The sequence below is a fragment of the Penicillium soppii genome (genome assembly GCF_028829465.1).
Source record: "Penicillium soppii strain IBT 18220 chromosome Unknown utg000007l, whole genome shotgun sequence".
NCBI classification, from domain to species: domain Eukaryota; kingdom Fungi; phylum Ascomycota; class Eurotiomycetes; order Eurotiales; family Aspergillaceae; genus Penicillium; species Penicillium soppii.
Genome location: NW_026643237.1, coordinates 1,658,956 through 1,678,648, shown reverse-complemented (window position 1 = coordinate 1,678,648; position 19,693 = coordinate 1,658,956). Strand labels below are relative to the sequence as shown.

The window sequence follows — 19,693 nt, the reverse complement described above, 5'->3', positions numbered from 1 at the left end:
GCGCTTACAAACTAAAGTCTGTGACCTCGGGATTTCCCAGGGTGAATAATTCCGGTACAAAGCACCAATACAATTGTCCATTGTACAATATTGGAATTGTACCATTGAATGCTACTTACTACCTCCATCAAGTCTGCAGCCAACTCCTGTCTCCTACTGTGTTCCCGGCGGGTCACCCACCCGCTAGCGTCGAGAAACGGAATTTCCCTGCGCACATCACCCCCATTATCCCCGTTTATGGATCCCTGCAAATGTCGTTTCCAATGGGATCGACAGCCTCCTTCTTTTCAGGCCTTTTTTCTACCTTTTTAGGCACTGCAGACCGTCCATGCTACCTCTAGCCTGCCTATTGTCTCAATTTTCTGGTTTGTCCCGTCGATCGCTATCACTTCGCGCTGTCATATCCGCCCTGACTCGCGTCCTCGCACAATAATAGCCTGTATTGCATCGTACGTCGGGCACTCCGGTGCCTTGGATGTTGGATTTATCGAAACCGTTGCCCGCGCCACTTACTCCCCATGCTCCATCCAGCGTACCGGTCGCGAATCGGATCGCTCACAATACGCGGCTTAGTGTGTAGGTACCTACGGAGTACATCATACATCAATGGAATGCAGTATTTGTGCAATGAGACATTCGGTAGATCAATTCGAGCTGTCACTAAGACCACGTGTGGTGACAGCTTCGGGCTAGGCCCCTGAACGGGTAATCTGAGAATTGGTCTTGAGACGACCAATTTTCGGCTGCTTCTCACATCAATGATCGTCGCCGTTGAAAGTTTCCAGAGCGGAGTTGGTAGGGGCTGGCTTTTCCGCCCTATCAATTCGCTGTGGTATCGTGCAGTTCAAGTATCGTAGTGCCAGTGTCGGACTATTGTTTCAGGATGCGAAGTGATCATTGAAGCATTGCTATGTTATTGGTATTGACGACACGTTGCAGTGTACGGAGCCTCGTATAGAAAGTTAGAAATGAAACGATCGGATGTTTACAGTTGTGGATGCTATGTAGGTCTCATTTGCTTGTTCCTGAGACCCGGAACCTCACTGCACAGGACACGGACCTGGAACTTTGAATTGAATTCCCCTCTATAAACACAAAGTACGTAGAACGCATACCTAAAGTTCAGTGTATGCAGCAGATGCAGTAGACCGCCGCTACGCCTGCACAGCACAGCGGATCTATGTCCTTTCGGGCTACTTGACCCGGGCCTGGTTCTTGTCACAAGCTGGATTTCCCTTTACATCAAACTAACCTACTAACTAGAAGTTGGCTATTCGATGCCCCTCATCAATGATGTAAGGAGAGGATTTCGGTCGCCCGAAGGACCTCCCTACATACACTATTACGCAAGTAGGTACATCGAAGCACGCATATGCAGGCGCCCCGGTGGATTACAATCCTTTGGAATGCGCCCCATCACACACTCTACGCGCTGCTTCAGACGTAACTAGGTACTAGTACACACCAGCCATTTCTGCGTACGCTGCGTATAGAATACGTCAGGATCACAACTGAAACAGTTCTCGTCTACCGGCCAACAAAGCAGGAAACTCCAGCAAAGACGGAAATCCCGAGCTCCTGAGCCATCCAGAGCTGGCTTCGGGGCCCGATCGCATACTATTAGTACTTAAGTCTTGATCGACTCGTCATTGTTTCAGGTTTGTCGGGGCTCTTTGCCCTTCAAGACATTGTAATGAACCCGTCAATGCGCCGTGATCAATGGAGCTATGGCTTTTAATCCGAGTCTTGGTGTTGTTCAATACACTCGTATCGGCTTGAGCCTAGATCAAGAATTGAGATGTGTCTACTTTGTCATTTTGGACGAGTCCTTCTAATTGATAATTATGACATGTGAATGCGGGGATCTTTGCTTTTTGAGCTTATAGAGTTGAGTTGATCTATTTAACGTTGGGGATGCTTTGCATCTCAACGGCTCTGTGATGTATCGAGTTCAGTTCGTACTTTGTTTTTGGCACTGCATTTTATTGGCTTGAAGTATGACTAGCTTATGTGCAAAGCAAGTTTTTAGGTGCTTTGTTTTTTTAAAATTTATTCACACAAAAACGCTCTATGCTCAATGCATGGGTGTTGCCCGATTGGTTGTGGGTCAAATCATTCGGAGGTTTTGCATCTGATGTAGAGAATATAGCCATCATAAGTTTATAGCGCAAAATTTGTCAGTCTAACAAGGCTAAACGGGTATTAAATTGGCTTGAATACATGATTTGTACGGAGTACAATGCTGTAACAAGCCAAGCGTCCATAATGGAACTGCCTAAAGACGAATGAACCCATAAACCTTCATGGTGACTTTAGTAAATCTCAAGATCCAAATGGGGCTAATAGGTTCGTGTCCTTGATGGAAGACCCATTTTTCTTCCTTTGGTGGTCATCGAAAATCGCGCTTGTCTCAGCCCCGTCGGCTCACCGAACCCGGGCATGCTTCTATATCTGCAGAGGCCCACTGCTCTATTTAACAAAAGCTATGATGACACGAGGTTTGGTTAGGAGTTCTCGGTGGTGGCAAAAAAAACTTTATGCAATTCTATATTATGTTTACGGCGTATATGCTGTTCCACACAAAATAGACACCCCATAAATGGGGGGTGTCTGTGTCTGGATGGTGTCCTGTGGAATGTTTGATGTTTTGACCAATGTAGCTTGTAGACAAGCATGATCAAGACTACGTATCGTCTTCCGTGGAAGAAATAAGGCTGGGCCACAAAAGCTAGATTGCAAAAGCCGTTCACTTGCCAGAGGGAGAATCTGAAAAGAATAAAGAGCCGAGGCACAAACATCAAACTGCATGATGCTATCGAGATGATACTACATAATTAGAAGCCATGGACATCTTGGAGGTCTAAGAGCATATATCCAGCTTGATAATTATCGAGAATAGTTAGTTACGAAAGCTTATGCATAGAGCCTCTTTAGTATCCGTTTACTCTTTTATACGGTAACTTATCGCGTCTACCTTACGTGCTAGAATAATTCTGCTTCCTGGTTATGTACATATGTACACAATGCAGGCAGCACAACACAGTTTACGGAACAATGAACTCAACATTTGCAGAAACGCTACATCATATCCAGTGCTGTCCAAGTTAAATAGACTGCCTTACATGCTTTACGCCCCGAGGGCTTGTCGGGGCGCCGAGCATGATTAACCCGTTTCACATGCCTCCCCCAGACCATAGATGTCCATATTATCTTCCCACAACCATCGATCCTCCCTCTATCTTCACATCCTGCTCACTGTCAACCTCAGTACTCTATGAGAGATCCGTTGCCAAGTGAGCCTTTGTTAGACGAGACCACTTTCCCCATTCGTCATATCAACGAACAATGGAGCTCTCAGTATTGAAATCTCTGGCTGAGTAATAGTGAGGTCAAAACCATTGAATAAGATATTATGAGCCAGATAATCTTTCTTGGATTATGTTTAAGTCGCTTAGTTAAAAAGTCTCTAAGATGCTAATTTTTGTGCAATCAGCCATAAAATTTCTTGATTATGTATTTCTTGCTGCTTCGAACCCACCCGTCGCCTCCATTGCCTTCCAACTCTCGGCCCAGCTTATTGGGATTGGCGCAAATCCCAATAAGCGTTCAAGTATCCCAAGAAAGCCGGGTGTATGTCATGGAACTGCAGAGCATAACGGTACAGCCCCGCCAGCTCTTCCTCTTCAAGCTACCAATTGATCCCGGAACCAGGCTAAGTGAGGAGACGGTAGTCCTCGGTGGGGTGCGATGGTGCCCCAGCATCAAACGATAGTCCCAATCCAGCGTCGACGTTGGCCATGTTGCCGTCCTGTACTTTAGTCAGCAACTATACTGGCCGTCCAACATCAATCGTATATCAACTCACCGAGAAGCCATCACCAGTATAAATGCGAGGCTGTGTATCACCAGCATCAGGCGTGTTGAGGATCTATACTATAGTCAACAATTATACCGGCCATCCAACAGCGACCGTGGCTCAACTCACGGAGATTCCATCACCAAGATGTATGCGGGGCGGTCTATCGCCGACGTCGGGTGTGTTTCGAATCTATACTATAGTCAGCAACTATGCGGGCCATCCCACCTCAGCCTTGTATCAACTCACTGGGCCATCGCTGCTAGCGCTTTGGGAAATCCCCATGAATGGAGTCCAAGGGTATGGACAGAACTGCCCGCCATATCCGAGATCAGGGCAAGCCGGGCATACGTGTGGGCGCTGGATCCTGTCAGTCACCGAAGTATAGCATGAAACCAGATGATCCCTGTTTCGACTCACGTCCTGCAAAGCCTGGAAGACATTGGCAGCGTGGAAGCTATCAGTACCGAACTGATATCCCTGGGACAGTCTATCATCGCAGAGAGTGGAGCCCTGGATGCTGTCAGGTACTGAAGTATACCAGGCAGCCAGACGGTGTTTGTCTTTACTCACGGTCAAAGGAGTGCCATAGCCACTGAAAGAAACGGCCCAACCGTAAGGGCCCCGAAGTCGAAGGTTATAAGTCCTGCGATGCGCATCGTAATGCCATGATTCGTCGTGCTCCTCAATGGAATGGTTAAATCTGAGGCATAACGCACACCACCATGGCCTATCTCCATTGTGACTTCGGCTGTGATCTCGATGTTCATCTCGACGGTTCTGCTTCTGGTTGTTAGCAAGAGCCCTCGTCAAAACTTGCCCTAGGCCGTACTTGGTTTCCATTGGTAACCTCACTGCGGTCTCCCGGATGACGGCCGCCTGGTCCTGGTCCAGGTCCAGTCCCATGGTCAGACCTAAAGCTAGGTCCTGTCCACATATCGACGTGTTTTTCTTGCGCTTTTGTTTGTTTGGTTCGATTGTGTGCTGATGATATACTATTAGCCTCTTTGTTGAGTCAAAACGAACTGAATGAAGCAATCAAAGGAAGGGAACTGCGTGTCCATGAAGCATGATATGGAATACACGTCTTGTGGAAAAACCAATCGCTTCTTTTACGTGCTTGACTTCTTATTGTTGAACTTGTTGGGCGAGGGGTAGTCGGCGCATCGCATCGTGAGACTATTTAATCGCTGATTTTATATGCGCAATTATATATGACTACGATGGCCCAGAGGATATAATATAAAATTGAAGCTAAAATGAGATGTAGTATCGCTCAATTCAACTATTATTCCACCGTCTATGCAGGCAAAGCAATAGTGAGGGTACCAAAGAACATGTGGTTACGTGCAAACGGAGTAATAAGATAAATCTTTATAAAAAGTACTGATATATGAAAATAAATCACAATTAAATCAATACATTCCATGTCAAGTCATCAAACCTTTATATGGGACTACCAATGACTTTAATTTCGTTGGAAGCGAATAGGTCCAATAATCAAATCTGGTACTGCTAATATAATAGATCCCGTTTCAGACGATACAAACAACCCCTAGTCAATCCACAAAGATACATCTCTATTATGCTGTTATCGATATGTGACAGTACTGATCATTGTACTATCTACTAGGCATCTATAGCCATTTTAAATGAGATAGGCCTTCCTAGGGTTTACGATCCACTATATAATCTATTTGCAACCAGACACCCAATCTCCGAAGATAGTCGACCGTATCAAATCAGAAACGCAGGGCAAATTTGAATTTGAGAGTTTGATGAGATATATAGATGCATCAAAATATCACAAATAGTCGAATTAGCAAGGACATCTTTGGCACATATGTACATACATATGTACATGTTTGTATGTACATATAAGTAGAGAAAGTGATGTTCTTGTGTTGTCGCTCGTTCCCATGTATGTTTTCCATCTCTTCCACTCCCTCTTCATCTTCTTCATATCTCCTACTCTGTCATCTCTTCGATTGTCACGACTCAAACTTCATGTCAACCAGCATGGCCTCTGACCCGGGCATTCGCCGAGTAACCTTGGTTAATAAAGCTCTCTCGTCCAACAGTCCCACAGGGCCATTTGTCATTTTCATTGCCCGCTCCAGCAAGTGCCACAATGGTTCTACCGTTCATGGACAGAAGATATGGCTCCGAGGCTCAATGTCACATGTTGAACGTGCCTTCAGATCCAAGTATGGGGAATTAGGAAATCGCCCTCGTGCCTACTGTGCTTTCGTTCACGAATCCAATACTCCCTTACCACCAACAAGCGATGAAATCCAATACGTCACCTCGGTCATTCAACGGGCACGAGAAGCCGGAGCCGAAGCCATCCTAGTGATCAGTGGCTGGGACGGGTTCACCACACACGAGCCAAACTTCATCAACGTTTTCAAGGACTTCAAAGAAGTCAAAATCACCGTTCTCATTTACGCCTCGTTTATGGCCGACTCGCCTCGCCAGTTTTGGGAAGTTGATCCCCACAAAATCAGTGACCACTTTGAGGGCAAGATGAAGCTTGAAGATGACTCAGAGACTGATCACTCTGCGTTGTTTGTTGAGAGATTCCAATTCATTCATCGAAAAAGGGCTTCTTTAGAGGAGGCCTTGCAGGTCTTGATGGAGATGACAGGCCGCTCACGCGAAGAGCTGAAGGAGGAATGCAATCTAGAGGCCATAGAGGAAGAAGGCGAGAGGGAGTATGGGGAGGAAAATGATGGGTCTGACGAAGAGCAAGAAAAAAAGGCATGGCAGCCGAGAAAAAAACGGGGACGACGCATTTGAAAAGTGCTAGAACAAACCGAGGGCTCTCTTTGCATTATAGATATGGCAGTCCTTGGCGAGAGTATTGTACTCAAGTTGTCGAGATTCGGGATTTTCCTTTCATTTGCTCTCCGGGGATACATTGATATGGATCAACAGTTTGTTTCCCCAAATTCCAATTGTGGGATTTGCAGTATGCATAGGGGCTTGCATTGTTAAGAATTGTCATTCAATACATGCAACATATATCTGTTACAATCTCACTTTCCTTAGGCATAAAAACCATGATACTTTGTGATTTTGGCTACAACCTCTTGTAGATTGAATCTCACCTTTTGTGCATCACTAATGAGTAAGGATGTATGATAGGAATTCACAATCATGTTAGTGGCTCAATTTGCTCAACTTCTATACTTCACCTAGACAGAAATGCTGATGCGCGTTCGTTATGCATTGATATTTGTTGGGATGTCTGGTTTCTGTACCAGCCTCGAGCCCCAAGGCCCTAAATCCATATCTAATTTCCAAATATCATCCAATTGAACAATAAATTGATGCAATGCTCATACAAAGAACAGCAAGTATACAAAATAAATCGGAATGCGCTTTCCGCCGGTCAACGCTCACCGGGCGGCCCCGATGTGGAAGGGGTGGATGGCTGACATAAGCCGGGAAAATTGATTCGAGTTGTTGGGAAAAAGGTGCTTATCACCTTCCAACTACGCATCTTCAATTCAAACAAAAATGCTCTTCCGTGCTGCGGTCCGCCAGGCTGCGCCTATTAGGCGTCATGCCTTCACTCCTCTCACCCGTCGCACTGTCACCACCGACGCCGCGTCCGCCAATGTCGAGACCCCAGTCCCGCAGGTTTGTTGAGCCCTATCCGGAAAACTGGAAAACCTCGCCGGAAGCTTCGAGATCCATTGCTGATGGTTATACTTGCGCTACTATAGGAGGAGGACAAGCCGTTCACTGTCCGTCTCTCCGATGAGAGTTTCGAGACCTACGAGCTCGACCCGCCCCCGTACACCCTCGAGACCTCCAAGAAGGAGCTCAAGCAAATGTACTACGACATGGTCGCCATGAGGTACGATATAAACTGGAATTGGGAGCGAGGTCTTTGGCGCTAACGGTCTTTTAGACGTATGGAGATGGCCGCCGATCGTCTGTACAAGGAGAAGAAGATCCGGGGTTTCTGCCATCTGTCTACTGGTCAGGAAGCCGTCGCTGTCGGAATTGAGCACGCCATTACCCGCATGGACAAGGTCATCACTGCCTACCGTTGCCACGGTTTCGCTATGATGCGCGGTGGTACCGTCAAGTCCATCATTGGTGAGCTTCTCGGTCGCCGCGAGGGTATCGCGTACGGCAAGGGTGGTTCCATGCACATGTTCGCCGAGAACTTCTACGGTGGAAACGGTATCGTCGGTGCCCAGGTGCCCGTCGGCGCTGGTCTCGCTTTCGCTCAGCAGTACAACGAGCAGCCCAACACCTCCATCGTTCTCTACGGTGACGGTGCCTCCAACCAGGGTCAGGTCTTCGAGGCCTTCAACATGGCCAAGCTCTGGAACCTCCCCGTTCTGTTCGGTTGTGAGAGTATGTTTTTCCTCCATCTTTGTGACTTTCTCCATTCAGCGCAGATCCACTAACTTTTCCCGCAGACAACAAGTACGGTATGGGTACCTCCGCCTCGCGCTCCTCCGCTCTCACCGAGTATTACAAGCGTGGTCAGTACATCCCCGGTCTTAAGGTCAACGGCATGGACGTTCTCGCCACCAAGGCCGCCGTCCAGTACAGCAAGAACTACGCCATCACCGGTAACGGACCCCTCGTCCTCGAGTACGTCACCTACCGCTACGGTGGTCACTCCATGTCCGACCCCGGTACCACCTACCGCAGCCGTGAGGAGATCCAGCGCATGCGCAGCACCAACGACCCCATTGCTGGTCTCAAGCAGAAGATCCTCGAGTGGGGCGTCTGCTCCGAGGAGGAGCTCAAGAGCCTCGACAAGACTGCTCGCTCTAACGTCGACGCTGAGGTCGCCGAGGCCGAGGCCATGCCCGTCCCTGACAACACTTCTCGCATTCTCTTCGAGGACATCTACGTCCGTGGCTCCGAGCCCAAGTGGATGCGTGGACGTACCGTCGACGAGACCTTCTACTACTAGATCATTTCTCGGGATCTCGTTGGATGTCCTGGGAAGAGCCTATAATCGTTGTGTGATGGGTCGGGGAAATCCGTCCTGTCTATCATTTATCTGTAATTTAGCCCGATGACTATTTTCTCTTATGTTTGTTTATTTGGTTTTCTGTTCTAGAGTAGAGAGCAATTACCATCGTCTGGGTCCGTTGAAATCCGAATTTTTCCAAGTCTAAACAAATTCAAAAAGCGAATGTAATCAATTGGTGCGCTCCCTAAAGAATGCTTCGGTAATGGGTATCATATCAGAAAATAATAGTACAAGCATGAATTAATAGCAAATCATCGCCCAGGCTCCTGCCTCAACATCTCAAGGATCATCTCCTGAGTCTGCTGCACAGAATCCAGCTTCTCCTCCATAGCAACCCGACTCCTCTCCAACTCTCGTCGAAACTGCCCCTGCATTTCAATTCTCAACTCCTGCTTCATGCGCTCAATGTCCACATGCGTGACCTGCGCATGAGCATTCACATTCACGTCTGGATCCTTACTTGGAGCCTCCGCAGCAGCCTGCACCAGAGCCGAAAACATAGGCGACGCAGCACTTGGCTCGCTGGACGCCGCGTCGAGGTGCTTGTTGAGTTTTCCCAGGGTCTCGAGAACAGCCGATACCATGCGACCGTCGTTGACCGGTGGTGTAGAGGATAGCGGGGGCTGAACGGGATTTGAGAACATTGTTTCGAAGCCCGGCGGGAGCTTCAGCGTTGGTGCTGTGGGTGATGGCGGTGATTCGAGAAAATTGGGTGGTGGGATTGGCGCTGGCGTTGGACTTGTTACTTCGTTCGAGGGTAGTATGCCCATCATTGCAGCGCCAATGTCAGGGCTTGTGGCTGTGGAGCCTGGCAGGCGCCATGAATCGTCGGTTTTGGAATCCCGCCCGTAGGGCTGGGGCTGTGATACTCTGCGGTTCTTGATCTCGTCGCGTTTCGCGATCCGGCGGTTCTCTGTTTCTTCCCAGTGCTGCCAGGTGGGGATCCAGGCGTCGACTGCCGCGAGCCATTGCGGGTTCATGGCTTCTTCTGCTCTTGAGGTTGCGGCGTTTGAGTCGCGATGTCGGTCCTCGAGGAATTTGATCCGCTGTCTAGTCACCATTTCTACCTTGCGCCGGACGGAGTGCCATGAGTAGGAGCGGCCTTCGTGGGTGCGCTTGAATTCTGATGCGATGGTCTGCCACCATTTGCAGAGGTTGCTGCGGTTGCCGAATGTGGCTGCATTTTGGTTGCATATGTCGAAGAGAGCTACTTCTTCTTTGGTGGTGAGGCGGCGGTGTTGGCGCGAAGATTCGTCCGAGATGCTTGTGCGGTGCCGCTTTGTGCCTCGTGGTGTCGGCATTATTGCTGAGCCTACTCCTGAGGTTTGGCCGCCCACTGGCATCGACGCATAGTATAGATCGTCTGGGGGGAGTGCAGATGCTTGTGAATGGCTCCCCGCTATATTCTGCCCTGAGTCTGAGCTGTTCTGTGTGTTGTCCAATGTCGGGTTGCGGACTAACACGGACAAGGACTGGGAATCCGGGCTGTGTCCTGATCGTAGACCTGATGATACGGCTGAGTAGGTGTTCTTTGAGGGTGGGCGGTATGATGTATGGATGTATTCGTGTTGAATGCGCTGCATCAGGATAGCTGCTGACCTCAGTCGCGAGTTTTCGATGTGTGGAAGTTGCAGACTCTGGAAGGATAGCTTCAATACATCATGGAGATGGCTAAAGACCAAGTCCAGATGTGTCGATCTGTGGGGATAGAATCAGAGCTGCGATCGATTCAATATGGAGGTTTTCTAGTGGGTCCGTGCGTTTATATCGGTTTGGCTCTTTACTGCAGCATTCCCTTGTTCTGTAGGAATTACCTAGGTACTATGATATCGTTGAATAAGTTATTGAAGCATTGTTCGGCTATGATTGTATCAAACTGATCTAAAATTCGATGGTTTGCAGTATAAATCTGAACCTCATACTATTGTATCAGAAATATATATACCAATCCTTTCCATAATGAATATATAGCCAAGGCGCACGGCAACCAGACATACGACTTAGCCAATAAAGAAACAATAGCATCAATATATATCCATTCAAAACACATCATGGCTATGGTGGTACAGAGGGAGGACACAAAAAGCCCCGAGGCAAAGCAAAACGAGAACCAACACCATGGTCAACATGATCCAGAAATATGCAACAGGTGGGAAGTTAGGGAAATAGTAAGAGTAGTACACAAGACAGCGAAAAGACAAAAGCAGGAGAGGCATGGCCTATAGGCTGATAATCCCTCTACCAACGTCTCTTCAAGTACCAGCCATAAGCCGGGGTGGCAATCGACTCGCCGAAGGGAGTAGGTACCTCAGCAGAGCCAGGGCGTGCTACAGGGTGACGCAGGTACACAGCAGCACAGATGTTTTGGTTGACCTCGAGGTAGCGGGGAATGAATGCGAAAGCAGACATGTAATCGCGTGGGCGCCAGGGGGTAGCGTAGGGCTTGGTGTTGTCGATTGGGTTATCGCGCATTTGGGTGAGAGCGCGTCTGAGAATGTCGAATTCTTCGTCGTCGAGCTCTGAAGCGTCGACGTCATTGCCAAGTGTTGCTTGCTCGAAGGCTTCGGAGAGCTTGTCGCTAGCGGTGGTGTCTGCAACAGCGGGTTTTTCGGATTTCTCAGGCTTGGATTCCTCGTCCTTCTTGATATCCTCGTCCGGCTTCTTTTCGCTGCGCTTGGCGTTGAGGAGAAGCGTTAGCTGGGAGAATTGTGCTTCCAGATTGTCGGTGAGGACGGTGCTGGATTCGGATCGGGATAGGACACGGCGGACGGCCTTTTGGAAGCCGCGCAACTCTTGCTTGCGCTTTGCGGGAAGTGTTGTCTTGTCGGTGGACATGATGGTCTTGGCTTGGGAAAGTAGGGTCTTAAGTGTCTTCTTCGTGTCTTCTTTCGGGGTGTCTTTTGACTCTGCCTCCTCGACTTCATCGGCCTCGGTGGCTTCCTCTTCAGCCTCCTCGGGCTGTTTGCGCTGAGCCAACCGGCCCTCACGACGTTCTAACTTAGTCTTCGGAGTACCGGTAGCGAACATAACACGGTCCGGCTCGACCTGGAAGAGATCTCCGGGGTTGAGGAGGTAGCTGGGGTGTCTCATCTAGAGGCAAAGAGAATCAGTATCTGATCAATTGATAGCTTTCAATCTCATAGCATACCTTCTGTCCATTCACAGTAACCGCTCCGTGGATGACAAACTGCCTAGCCTGTCTGGCACTGCTGGCGAACAAAGCACGGAAGATGGCCACGTCCAATCGGCGTTCCAGGGGCGCGAAGGCCATCGATGTATAGGGTGTCGGACGGGTCTTCTGAGCAGGTTTTTCTCCATTGTTGAATCCAGAGCCCCGACCGGCTGACATGAGGGATCCATCATCGGCGGCCAAGTCGGCGGTATTCATGGGGATGACGCTGTTGATGCGGTGGGAGAACATGCGCTTCCATTGGCCCTCGCGGACCTGCTCACCGTGGTAAGCACGGGAGACAGCCTTTGCAGACCATTTCTGTTGGAAGAATGTGCGGTGAGTGGTGGGCGGGCTGCGGAACCGTTGCATGTTATACAGGTTGTATTTGCTCCATGATTGACGGATTTTCTGAAGCGAAGGAGGTTAGCTGAGGAATTGAATGGAATCAAGCACAGTGGTAACAACATACGCCTTTCGACAAGGTGTTACTAGCCCTGTTTCTCATCGTGGCGGCTCGTTAAGTTTGGATTGCAGCTAACGATATGAATTAGCCTGTCGATGCGGCATTCTGAAAACTTCAAGCACGTGACCCCTAAAACTGGGTGCCTGAATAGCAAGGTGGAGATAATGTTTGTGAGGTTTGTATAATATGCATCATTTGCCGTATTTGCTATGTTTGCTCGCACGTGACCATATATCATTGGTCGAACCAGATCTCGCTTAGCACTAGCGCGAGTCTGAAAACACTTAAATACTCCCTGCTCGCCGCGGTCTTCCTCTCCTTTTTCTTTCTTCTTCATACTTACCTTGTTTGGGTGACTGCGATCAACAAGGCGGTCCACCACAAATTGGTCCCTGCATTGCACAGCGCGGCGGAACAGTTTGTTCAATGGCCTTCGGGTCATTGACAGGCGTATTCTTTGGCACCCTCCATTCGTGGAATTTCTTCTTTTCATCAATTCTTGAGCCTTGTGCACGAGATTGGAGAAGAGACACAGCAGCGTAGATAAGCAGCTTACATAAGTAATCTAGCCCGTCGGCTCTTTCTAGCTTTTGTCGCGTCTCACCTTGTCGTCACTACCTTCATGGTCGAGGTCTCGTTGCGTTCTGCCTCTTCCAAGCTGCCCTGGTGCCGGGATACTTGCTCAATGAAGCTTGGCAGCACGATGCAACCTACTTCGACTCCCTTCCCTTGTTCCTCTCAGGTACCCATCTATCCCTATTCCCTTGCAGTCTCCAATCAACGGAGCTTTAAGTATTTAGTGAAGCACTGAGTGGCGCATCCGCATTCCCATACTGCCGCTGCCGTGTATCTCTTTATTGTAACCAGCCCTTCGTCGCATTGCACATAACTACTCAATGTTCCAATAGTTACAGCTCATCTGCAGATAAGTCCACAACAACATAGATTTCTTCTCCTCCTTTCCGTTGATTGTTCTTCTAGCCTCAAATCTGCTTACACTGCCCCAATTCAAAATGTAAAGTCGGGAATCAATCCAGAGAGCTCCTGACTTCCACGCTTTTATTAACCTCAGGTCAATTTGAGAAGTTGCTCCATTTGATCACCCTCTAGATACGTTTCCGATGCCCCTGTCTTCCAGGTATCCCAGTTTGAGTCTTTCTCCATGTTCAGCACCCTGGGAACCCAACAAAATGTGCAACAAACCCATCCCAATTATCAACATCATACCCACAGCAGAATTGAAATCGATGGAGAAGTCGTCCATCTACAAGTATCTCTCCAAGGTCCGAGTGGCCTTTTTCTTCAAAACACTCGGCAAAGAATGTCTCATCTTCACTGACATGGACATCCACATCGTGAAAGTCGGCAAGAGGAAGAACCATAATAGGCGAGTTATAAGCTGCTGATCTCGAATGTGTTTGCGCCCATTCCCAGTTGATGATCCTGTGATATTGAAGTTATCGTTAACGAGGATGTAGCTTCCCTTTTCGTCTGCATGTTTCAAGTAGAACATTCCGTTATCGAGATGAGTTGGAAAAACCATTGGGAGGGTTTTTGGGGGAAAAACGATGGACCAGGAACCTATCGATTGGGCGATCGACGAGTGATTCTTGCCGTAGTATCAAATCCAGATCTCATCTGAAGATATGCGCTGTAATATTCTTCTAGGGAAGCAAAACGCCTGAGGATTCTCATATCCAAGCCTTGAAAGTCGGCTAAAGACTCTAGTGCGACCAGGTCACCGTGACAGGAGTTCTGCTGATTGAAAGAGCCCATCGCGGAAAGGGGGAAAGCTCTCAACTCAATATATATATCTGCAAGTTGCCTCATGACTTCCTTCCTTTGCTCTGCAGTAGTCACATGCCAGCTCAAGGACTTGCCCGACAACTTCTCCATAAGGATACAATCAACGCCGACAGGGTTATCTTGGTCAGGATTTAAGTCAAAGACCGTAGAAACAGTAAATTGCGTCTTGCGCAAGAACTGCAAGTTCGAGACTTCACTCTCCAGTATACACTCTCGTAGCTCCGGTGGCGGGGAAGTAGCATTGGTTCTTCGGATGCTTACGAGCCAGCTAGCCCATCCTCGAAGAGGATCTCAATGTGGTAGTTCATGCCTCCCATAACGGAGCTGTGCGATTCCCTGTCATATTTGAGACCCTGGACGATGGACCATGGAGAGCACTGCGAAGACTGCTTGCACGTTGAGTGAGTGCTAATGGGTTGATCCTTTTGAGGAGAGTCGTGATTTATTGGGTTTCGGCCTCTATAAAAGCAGGATAGTAATGATCGTTGTCCTATTCAGATAGAGTCGGTATAACGTAGCCGAATCTTGAGATTGGATGATAGACATAACACCTTGGGCATGCATGGTGCTTCGGCTCCAGATGCCTCACGCAAAGATGGAGATTGCAAAAAACAGTCTCCATATGTGCGAGCTGAGGGTCTGTTGCAGACTTCATGATCACAATACTAAATCGCTATGACACAAATTGAATGCTAAAATAGCGAAGAAGCAAAAACGCAACAATCCTGTGATGGATAACTGCCTGCTCAGCTACACTTTACGAGATGTAGATCACATTGGCCTGTATAGGCTACAGCAGATCAGAAGTCACAAATCGTGATAGCAATGCAAACATAAGTACTTTTCATTATTTATTACAATTTCCCGGAACTGCAACCCCAGCACCTTGCGCCCATGAGATATGCAAACATAATCATACAGTATTTGACCATTACTCTCTCCTAGAAGTGGAGAAGACCTCCGCCAATGAATCCGCTTCTTGAGGATTCGTCCATTCCTCAAGTAATTCATGGGCCATATCAACAGTCTCATCATCAATGCCAGCCTCTAGCACCGTCCCATCACAAAACGCCAACCGAGTCAAGACAACAAGATGCTTCTGTTTACTGCCAGGAACACAGGCCAATTTCTCCTGCATATTGATAGATGAACCATGCTGACGCATAACCCCGAAAATCAACCGCATAAGCCCATTAACCAAGGCAACGCGCAGATCGGACTCAGGCGGGGATGAGTATAGAGCGTCCAGCTCGTCGTGTAGAGATCTGAACATGCGCGCTAGGGCATTCGGGTGCAATGCGAGGATCGTGCTTGCGTGTCCTTGGCCTTGGGACGGGGCCATCGGGTTGAAGGCTAGAGATTCCAGCAGGAGGAGGACTTCCAGGCGCATGGCGCAGATGTCGTAGGATGTGTATGGGTCGACACCTTCGTCTGGGATGGCTGGTTCGCTGAGCATGTGGGTTAGGCGATCGACGATCCATTTTTGGACGTCGAGTTGGTCTTGGTCGGAAGAGCGGATCGGTCCGAACGAGTTAGACCGGATGCTTGTTGAAAGGAGGTTCATTAGAAGGACGATATCCCCGAGTGGATGCGATGGGTGGAGCATCACGAGGATAAATGATATTCGGATGTTTTGCCAGAATATCTCCATTGCGCTTCGGACATGCAGGACACCGCAGGCGATCTGGTAAAGTAGACGCATGGCACCGGTTGAGTCGACTAGAGGCTGTAGATCTGACTGTGGGGTCTGGCGGGTTACTCGTTTATCCCGTGATGCTGGGGCGTACTTGAAACGAGGAACTGCATTAATTTCCACAGAGTCTTGGAGAACCCCGACTAAAGGTGTGATGAGCTCTGGGAGTGGGGTATCATCTGACATCAAGCTATATCGTATGATAGCTTCAAATCGAGGGATCGGTTCGTAGAATTTCTCGTTGATGGCACGCTGCCATAGGGAGGCAATAGTTTTGGTATATTCTAAGATGTAGTTGCTCGGCTCCACATGAGCCATACCCTCCATAATGATGCTGGACATGGGTCTGTCCGGTTCTGAAGGAAACGCAAGTTTGACCATTGCCTCGAAATCAGTATCTTCGCCAACGGTTGTGCGATGGCTCAAAAGCCGCATCATAAATCGTTGGTGACGTCCCGATTCTGCAGCCTTGCGCTTCACCTCGGTGATTTCGGACATATCGGCAGGAGCATCAGCCATGACGACCTCGCCGCCGGCGGGACTAAGTTGTAGAGGCACAGGGCCATCTTGACTTGATTGCCGTTTCCGTTTCCCGGGCACTGTCGGCGTGGCACGTTTGGACCGCGCTGCAGATTTGCTGGGCGATACCATGGCAATTTCGTCATCATCGAATCCATCCCGAAATGGAAGCACCCGGGACTTTCGTGGGGTCTCCGGAGCTGGCTTCTCGGCCCGCTGTTTTGATTTGGAGTTTCGATGCTGATAGGCTTCGTCCGCAAGCTCATGTTGAAGAAAGACATTCTCTGTCGCCAGTACCTTGCCTTGGGACATTGCCGCTTCAACCTCCCGCTTGTGCTTGTCCATCTCATCGGCCATAGATTTCCGTAGAGCCGCTAGTTGCCGGTCATAATCTTGTGTCATCGTCGCCTGTTTCCTTCGAATGATTGAGATCTCCCCGGTTTTTGTTTCGACCTGCATCTTCGCCTCGGCCAGCTCGCGCATTATCTGTTTTCGCTCTTGCTCCATCTGCGATTCTCATTAGCTCCATCCTAGGCAAAGTCTCGACTCCGCGGATGTACCTGAAACAGCTGGGCATCCATCTCCGGGGCATTTCCCTGAACATAGTGTTCGTCCAACTCCATTGCATCGACCGACTGTCCATGGACAGCCCACTGCTGATCAGTCCCAAGCACATGGCCATGCGGAACGACATGCTGTCCCTCAAAATTGTCATACACCTCGGCCTCCAATTCCCCCACTTCCAGTGTATTGTAGTCGTTGGTCAATCCGGTATGTAGACGTGGCGGTGGTCTCAAGGCACCAGCATTGAATGATGGCTGAGTCCGCAGCGGGTTCACCGGCTGCGCCTGTGAAGCTGCCTGATGTGAAGCTGCCTGAGTTGCTTGGAAAGCATTTTGTTCGAGCTCATACAGAGTACTTGCTGGCAGAGAGTCAAACTCGTCAGAGCCGTAATCGTCGTCGTCATCCATCCGCCATGAAGTCTTAAAAGTTGAGTTGGCTACTGATCATCGTGCTTCCGAGGTTTGGAGAAGGGGGTTTGACCAAACACAACACAGCCAATTTTGATTTCTTATACAACCAACAACAATTTCAGGAATTTATCAAGTTTCTCAATTTTTACAATTTATAAATAATAAAAGAACAATTTATAAACAAATTGAAATGAGAAAAAAAAGTAGTACAAATTAAATATAACACACCGCTTTCGGATTCACATGAGAGCTCATCCAGTTACTTCTCAACTTCTCGACGATCTTCTCCTCTCCCACCTCCCCTTCCCAGAATTTCTTTTCTGGTCTCACCACTATCCCATCATGTCGAAATCCCGCCGTAATGTCAGGTTTCAACGCCGGAATAATGGTGAACGCCGCCTTAGTGTATCCTCCGACGTCAGCGATGTCTCGGAGCCCGCGAGCCCCAGCAAAAATGTCAACGGGTCCAAGCCCGCAACAATAGTCGAAGAGGTTGGTTCTAGCTCTGAAAGGATTCGGAATATACATCTGACGCGATCTTGAAATCCAGAAGAACCCCCAGTCCGAATATGAGAAGAAGAAGCAGACCTTCATTACCCGGACGATATGGACCTTCGTAATGATTGCCGGTTTCTTCGTCGCGTTGTTCTCCGGTCATATTTATATCATCGCTCTCATTACTGGAATTCAAATCATCTCTTTTAAGGAGGTCATTGCTATCGCCAACATCCCCAACAAGGAGAAGAACTTACGGTTTACCAAATCGTTGAATTGGTACTTTTTAGCGTCAACCATGTACTTCCTATACGGAGAGAGTGTGATCTACTACTTCAAACACATCTTGCTGGTTGATAAGGTGCTGCTTCCGCTCGCGAACCACCACCGATTCATCAGTTTCACTCTTTACGTCATGGGTAAGTACCTTGACTTACCCCGGTTGGTCTCTGCTAATATGAATTGATAGGCTTCGTGTTCTTTGTCGGATCATTGCAGAAGGGTCACTACCGATTCCAGTTCACCCAGTTTGCTTGGACCCATATGGCCTTGTACCTGATCATTGTTCAGGCTCACTTTGTGATGAACAACATCTTCGAGGGCATGATATGGTTCTTCCTCCCCGCTGCACTGGTTATCACCAACGATATCTTTGCCTACATCTGTGGAATCTCTTTCGGACGCACGCAGTTGATTCAGCTCTCCCCAAAGAAGACCGTCGAGGGTTTCGTTGGCGCATGGGTCTGCACTGTTGGCTTCGGTTACTTCATGACCAGCTTCCTCATGCGCTACAAGTACTTCATCTGCCCTGTCAATGATCTGGGCGCCAATGCCCTGACTGGACTAGAATGTGTTCCGAACGCGGTCTTCACAGCCCAGCCTTACTCTCTTGAGCTGTTCGGTCTGGACAAGACCTTCTATGTGGAACCCATCCAGTTCCACATCTTGGCTTTCGCCACTTTCGCCTCGCTGATTGCTCCATTCGGCGGTTTCTTTGCATCCGGCCTCAAGCGCACCTTCAAGATTAAGGACTTCGGCGAGTCGATCCCCGGTCACGGCGGTATCACCGATCGCATGGACTGCCAGTTCATCATGGGCTTTTTCTCCTACATGTACTACCACAGCTTCATTGCTGTCTACAAGGCCAGCGTGGGCGATATTATCGAAACTGCTATCAACGGTCTTACCGTTGACGAGCAGCTCGAGGTCGTCCGCGGCCTGGGCAAGTACCTTTACAATCAGGGTGCTGTCTCAGAATCGGTATGTTCTACCAGAACAAATACATGAGGATTCAATTTACTAACATCCAATAGATCCTGGAGTGTCTCGTCACCGAGCTCAAGCGCCGATGAACTTGAATTAACCCCATTAGACAACAAAAAGTCCTCCCAAACTTATGACGCTTTTCTTTCTTCAAATTCATACCGAGGACGAGGACCTTTCAACCCCGTGCTTCCAACTCTCCCGGTGGATCTGCCGTGTCGATTCTCCGTCTCCGTCTCCGTCTCCTATCTTCCTCCGGGACCTGCTTGATGCATGGAATCTGCATGCACCATGCACCCCGCCCGCCTTACCCGCCTTTCAACACGGCATCCAAAACATGGCGAAGCCCATGCTCCGTTGTCCTGAAAAATCTACACCCGAGGCACGGGGACTTATTTTCCTTTTCCCCTTCATGGTTGTTTCTCTACCCTTGTGTTTAGTAAT

At 48.8% G+C, this 19,693-nt stretch overlaps 8 protein-coding genes across 8 annotated transcripts; 3 read left to right on the top strand and 5 right to left on the bottom strand.

The window, feature by feature from the left end:
• Positions 1–3,712: 3,712 nt before the first annotated feature.
• N7529_009899 (uncharacterized protein) lies at positions 3,713–4,699 on the bottom strand (the record flags this gene model as incomplete). The annotated part of the gene is made up of 6 exons (XM_057245426.1): positions 3,713–3,808; positions 3,866–3,928; positions 3,986–4,048; positions 4,106–4,216; positions 4,277–4,369; positions 4,430–4,699. 6 exons carry the CDS (start codon positions 4,697–4,699, stop codon positions 3,713–3,715), a joined length of 696 nt encoding a protein of 231 aa, XP_057093689.1.
• A 1,176-nt stretch (positions 4,700–5,875) lies between these two features.
• On the top strand, positions 5,876–6,655 carry N7529_009898 (uncharacterized protein; the record flags this gene model as incomplete). Its single annotated transcript, XM_057245425.1, has 1 exon — positions 5,876–6,655. The coding sequence occupies one exon, from the start codon at positions 5,876–5,878 to the stop codon at positions 6,653–6,655; it is 780 nt and encodes a 259-aa protein (XP_057093688.1).
• Positions 6,656–7,378: 723 nt separating this feature from the next.
• Positions 7,379–8,801, top strand: N7529_009897 (pyruvate dehydrogenase (acetyl-transferring) subunit E1 alpha; the record flags this gene model as incomplete). The annotated part of the gene is made up of 4 exons (XM_057245424.1): positions 7,379–7,501; positions 7,588–7,721; positions 7,776–8,230; positions 8,296–8,801. 4 exons carry the CDS (start codon positions 7,379–7,381, stop codon positions 8,799–8,801), a joined length of 1,218 nt encoding a protein of 405 aa, XP_057093687.1.
• A 314-nt stretch (positions 8,802–9,115) lies between these two features.
• Positions 9,116–10,447, bottom strand: N7529_009896 (uncharacterized protein; the record flags this gene model as incomplete). Its single annotated transcript, XM_057245423.1, has 1 exon — positions 9,116–10,447. The coding sequence occupies one exon, from the start codon at positions 10,445–10,447 to the stop codon at positions 9,116–9,118; it is 1,332 nt and encodes a 443-aa protein (XP_057093686.1).
• Positions 10,448–11,102: 655 nt separating this feature from the next.
• On the bottom strand, positions 11,103–12,541 carry N7529_009895 (mitochondrial 37S ribosomal protein uS4m; the record flags this gene model as incomplete). Its single annotated transcript, XM_057245422.1, has 3 exons — positions 11,103–11,954; positions 12,013–12,444; positions 12,506–12,541. The coding sequence occupies 3 exons, from the start codon at positions 12,539–12,541 to the stop codon at positions 11,103–11,105; spliced, it is 1,320 nt and encodes a 439-aa protein (XP_057093685.1).
• A 1,539-nt stretch (positions 12,542–14,080) lies between these two features.
• On the bottom strand, positions 14,081–14,622 carry N7529_009894 (uncharacterized protein; the record flags this gene model as incomplete). Its single annotated transcript, XM_057245421.1, is given in 2 exon segments — positions 14,081–14,552; positions 14,567–14,622. The coding sequence occupies 2 exon segments, from the start codon at positions 14,620–14,622 to the stop codon at positions 14,081–14,083; spliced, it is 528 nt and encodes a 175-aa protein (XP_057093684.1).
• Positions 14,623–15,236: 614 nt separating this feature from the next.
• On the bottom strand, positions 15,237–17,488 carry N7529_009893 (uncharacterized protein; the record flags this gene model as incomplete). Its single annotated transcript, XM_057245420.1, has 2 exons — positions 15,237–17,024; positions 17,078–17,488. 2 exons carry the CDS (start codon positions 17,486–17,488, stop codon positions 15,237–15,239), a joined length of 2,199 nt encoding a protein of 732 aa, XP_057093683.1.
• A 345-nt stretch (positions 17,489–17,833) lies between these two features.
• cds1 (phosphatidate cytidylyltransferase) lies at positions 17,834–19,338 on the top strand (the record flags this gene model as incomplete). Its single annotated transcript, XM_057245419.1, has 4 exons — positions 17,834–17,983; positions 18,042–18,405; positions 18,456–19,246; positions 19,300–19,338. The coding sequence occupies 4 exons, from the start codon at positions 17,834–17,836 to the stop codon at positions 19,336–19,338; spliced, it is 1,344 nt and encodes a 447-aa protein (XP_057093682.1).
• Positions 19,339–19,693: the final 355 nt, after the last annotated feature.